At 57.6% G+C, this 3,936-nt stretch overlaps 1 protein-coding gene across 6 annotated transcripts in view; it reads left to right on the top strand.

Annotated features, from left to right (window-relative positions):
• Positions 1-3,936, top strand: part of POLD1 (DNA polymerase delta 1, catalytic subunit) — a 16,064-nt gene that overhangs the window by 4,295 nt on the left and 7,833 nt on the right. For 5 of the 6 annotated variants that reach the window (XM_025195910.1, XM_025195881.1, XM_025195828.1 and 2 more), the window contains 6 exons: positions 257-371; positions 515-644; positions 991-1,157; positions 1,341-1,445; positions 3,329-3,469; positions 3,769-3,879. In XM_025195910.1, the coding sequence (XP_025051695.1) occupies positions 257-371; positions 515-644; positions 991-1,157; positions 1,341-1,445; positions 3,329-3,469; positions 3,769-3,879 (769 nt within the window). Of the gene's footprint in view, positions 1-240; positions 372-514; positions 645-990; positions 1,158-1,340; positions 1,446-3,328; positions 3,470-3,768; positions 3,880-3,936 lie in introns of all 6 variants that reach the window. The other variant, XM_025195936.1, reaches the window with a different exon arrangement.

Below are 3,936 nucleotides of genomic sequence, written 5' to 3'. Positions count from 1 at the left end.
GCTCTTCCTTCCCCTGTCATGGGCCTGATATACCCCAATATACCCTGCCGCCTTCTGTTCCTCCCATCTCTCTGCTAGACCCCCCCCCCACAACCCACACCAGCAGTCCTACATGTTGAATCTCTTCTCCAGCCCCTGGATGGCTTCCTTCTTTCTCAGGCCCATTGCTTCCTACCTGCTGGATGCTATGTGTCCTCCTCCCTCTGTGATTTCCCCCCATATCCTTTCCCACCTTCATAGCCCTGCCCTTGCGTAGGTTCATGGTGGACCGGGATATCGTGGGCTGTAACTGGATAGAGCTTCCTCCTGGCACATACCAGCTGCGCACAGAGCTGGCCTCAGGGGAGGCCTCCAAGGACAATCCAGCAAAGGTACTGTGTGAGCACAGGGCTTGTGTGGGTGGGGTGGGAGGTTGCCCAGGGAGATGGGGGGGCTGCTTCCAGCATGCACTGTGCTTGTTGGGGGAGGAGGAAGTGTGATGTTCAGGGTCTTGCTGATGATTCCCACCCCCCAGGCATCTCTCTGCCAGCTGGAAGTGGATGTGGCCTGGACAGACTTTGTGAGCCACCCCCCTGAGGGCGAGTGGCAGGGCATTGCACCTCTGCGTGTGCTCAGCTTTGACATAGAGTGTGCTGGGCGCAAAGGTAAGAGTGGGGAACAGAGCAGCCAGGTGGGGTGCTGGGGAAGGGGAAGCTGGCACTACAGTTGGGGGTGGGGGCGGGCAGCTTTTGAGAAGGCAGCTCAGGTTTTGGGGGTGGTGTCTATGAGGAACTGGGCGAGTGGCAGGGACAATCAGGGAGGGTGGATATCACTGGCGGCAAGTTGTCTGAGTATCATCATTAGAGACCAGAGTGAACAGACAGGTACTGCATGGCAGGCAGCTACCTCCTGCCTGTGCCAAAGGCCAGTCTTGTGGGTGTATGTATGCATGTGTCTGTGAGAGGGTGAACACACTGCTCCACCTTTAAACTCCTTCTCCTCCTCTCCCAGGGATCTTCCCAGAGCCAGACAAAGATCCCGTGATCCAGATCGCTAACATGGTGCTGCGGCAGGGGGAGAAAGACCCCTTTGTGCGCAATGTCTTCACCCTGCAGGGCTGCGCCCCCATTGTAGGCTCCCAGGTGCTCTGCTTCCAGAGAGAGGCCGAGCTGCTAAAGGTAATGCTGTGGGGTGCGGTGGGCAGGACGGGGGTGGAGGTTGGAAATGGGTAGCACTGTGGGGTCCTGTTCTGAAGGGTCCCAGGAGGTAGGGGTTGGGGGACCCAGGTGCAGGGGGTGGGGTCCATTCTGGCGTTGGGGGACTTTGCCCTCCCCTGATTTCCACCTCCCGGTGTCTCACAGGCCTGGGCTGAGTTCGTTCGCATTGTGGACCCTGACATCATTACGGGCTACAACATCCAGAACTTTGACCTGCCCTACCTGCTCCAGCGTGCCCAGGTCCTCAAGGTACCTCCTGGGCACCCCTCATGCTCTCAACAGCCTGGGGTAGTCCCTCCACTGGGCCCTGGGAGCAGCCTCACTGTAATGATCCCCAGCACTGGGTCACTGCCCCCCCATACTAAACTGCTTCAGAGTGCCCAGGCTCTCAAGGTAATGCTCCCACTGCTATACCTGTCCTTGTGGCTGTCAGCACTGCCTGTGTAATTTAGCGAAGAGCCTAGATCAGTGATTCTCAGCCAGGATGTTGCAGCACTGGAGTACCTTGAGACCTTTTTAAGGGTACTGCGGAATGCCCTGGGATGCCTTGAGACCCCTTTAAGGGTGCCGCAGAGTGCTACATGCTGTTGGGCATGCAAACATGAGTCACAAGATAAACCTAGGTATTTCAGATTGCTTTTAATGCTACAGATTCCTTTCTACTCCATTGTGGGATGCCTGAGCTCTTTGCAGCAGAAGAAATTGCTCTATTCTCTTCCTGTATTCAAAAATCAAATGAAAACCTAACAGGTGGCACTTTTCAAGGGGGGCCTGGAGTCCTAAACAATGGATTTGCATGGGATGATTTAGATAGGGATGACCCTGTCCAAGGCAGGGGGTTGGACTAGGTGACCTCTGTGGGTCCCTTCAGCCCAACAGCTCTGTGATGCCATGACTCCCATATCCGGGGGTTACCAGATTGACCTGTGCCTGTATTTGTAACCCCACACCCAGGGACAGTCCCTCACCCCAGCCATGCTGACCCTTTAGAGCATCCCCTGCCCTGCCCTGCTCTGGCACAGAGCTTAAAGCACGTACCCCCAGTCCTCCTTGAAGCTGTGCCATGAATTTCCAGGGGGGCTCAGTGCTGTGAGAGGGTTGACTTGGATCTAATCCGTGCATAAACCTGATGGGTCCTCCAGCTGCTGGGTTGCAGAGGATAACTTCACCCTGTCCCTGGCCAAGAATATGATGAACAGGCATGTGAAAGCCTTTTCTGCCCACCCTGGAGCCTGGGGGCAGCAGTTGAGGTGGGTGGGAAGTGATCTGGGGAGCCCTGCTTGCCTTTGCTTCTGTCTCTAAGTTTGAGTTCTGGTCCATCTGGGTTGCCATGTCTGCCAACTCCTTGGCAGGAGCTGGGGCTGCTGTCAGGCACCAGCCAGCATGGTCAGAGACATGGCTGTGAATACCTTTCCTCACCAGTGCCCCAGGCTTTCTGGCAGGGGAACATGGCCTGCCCTGGCAGCATAGCATGGTGATGGCGATGAGCTTTGGTGCCCAGCTGCTGAGCATAGGCACAGACCCCTGCTCCAGGAGGGCATAGATTTGTGCCCAGGCTGGTCCCAACAGCCTCATCACCTGGGTCAGTGCCCTCCAACAGCAGGCTGCTGTGCAGGGATGTCTAGTTTCTCAGAGCTGGGCACTCACAGGCTGGTGCCCCTCAGCTTGAGAGAGCCTGGGGCCATACCCTAGCCACTTCCAGGGTGGGTGTGATGTTGAAGGGGAAGCTGCTTTGTGGGCAGGTGGGCTCCAAGTGGGGTCATTAGCTCATCTGCTAATTAGCCTGCAGGAGGTGGTTCAGCCTCCCAGGTGGTAGGGCATAGTGTTTGCCCTCTAGGATGCAGTGGGCTGTATTTCCCTCCATATCAGGAGGGTGTGCTATGCAGGGAAACTGAGTCACACCCTGACAGTGAAATCATGGCAGGGAACTCCCTAGGCTGAAATGGGGGAGGAAGGGGGCAGAATTAAAGGGGGTCTCTCCCAGCCTAGTGGGGCACAATGCCCTGTCTTGCCTTGGGGGAGTGAGAGTCTCCCTGGGGACACAGAGGCAGCTGGTATTGCATTGGTGGTCCAGCTGCCTGAGTCTTGGTTCCTGTTGCCCCTTCCTTTCCCTGCTCCCCTCCCCCACCAAGGTCTCGACGTTCCCTTTCCTCGGCCGGATTCCAGGTCGCAAGTCTGTCATCAGGGACTCATCCTTCCAGTCTAAGCAGATGGGGCGGCGTGAGAATAAGGTTATCAACACCGAGGGACGAGTCCAATTTGACCTGCTACAGGTGAGGGTGGGGGTTGTGGGTGCGGGGTACCAGCAGGAGTCTGCAGGAGCCTGCAGGTCGGGAAGGGCACTGGAAGGCCAGGGTGGGGCAGAGGGCTGTGGATTGGGAGTGAGGGGCTGTGGAAGGGCTTGTGGGGCAAGGGGCTGTGAGGTGGAAGCCAGAGGCACTGGTAGGGCAGGGAGCTGTGGGTCAGGAGTGAGGGGCACTGGCAGGGCTGGGGGGGCAGGAGCTGCGGGTCATGAGTGAGGGGCACAGGCTTTGGCAGTGGTCCCAGCCTGGCTCTGCCCCATTGCCCCCAGGTGCTGCTGCGGGACTACAAGTTGCGTTCCTACACCCTCAATGCTGTGAGCTACCACTTCCTGCAAGAGCAGAAGGAGGATGTGCAACACTCCATCATCACTGACCTGCAGGTCTCTGAGGGGTGGGGTCAGTTTGGGCCCCTCCCCCTCTTCCTCTGTCCTGACCGA

This window comes from Alligator sinensis, unplaced genomic scaffold (genome assembly GCF_000455745.1).
Source record: "Alligator sinensis unplaced genomic scaffold, ASM45574v1 scaffold647_2, whole genome shotgun sequence".
NCBI lineage: Eukaryota > Metazoa > Chordata > Crocodylia > Alligatoridae > Alligator > Alligator sinensis.
Note: the sequence above shows the minus strand (reverse complement) of the source record. Positions and strands in the feature narration are given on the sequence as shown.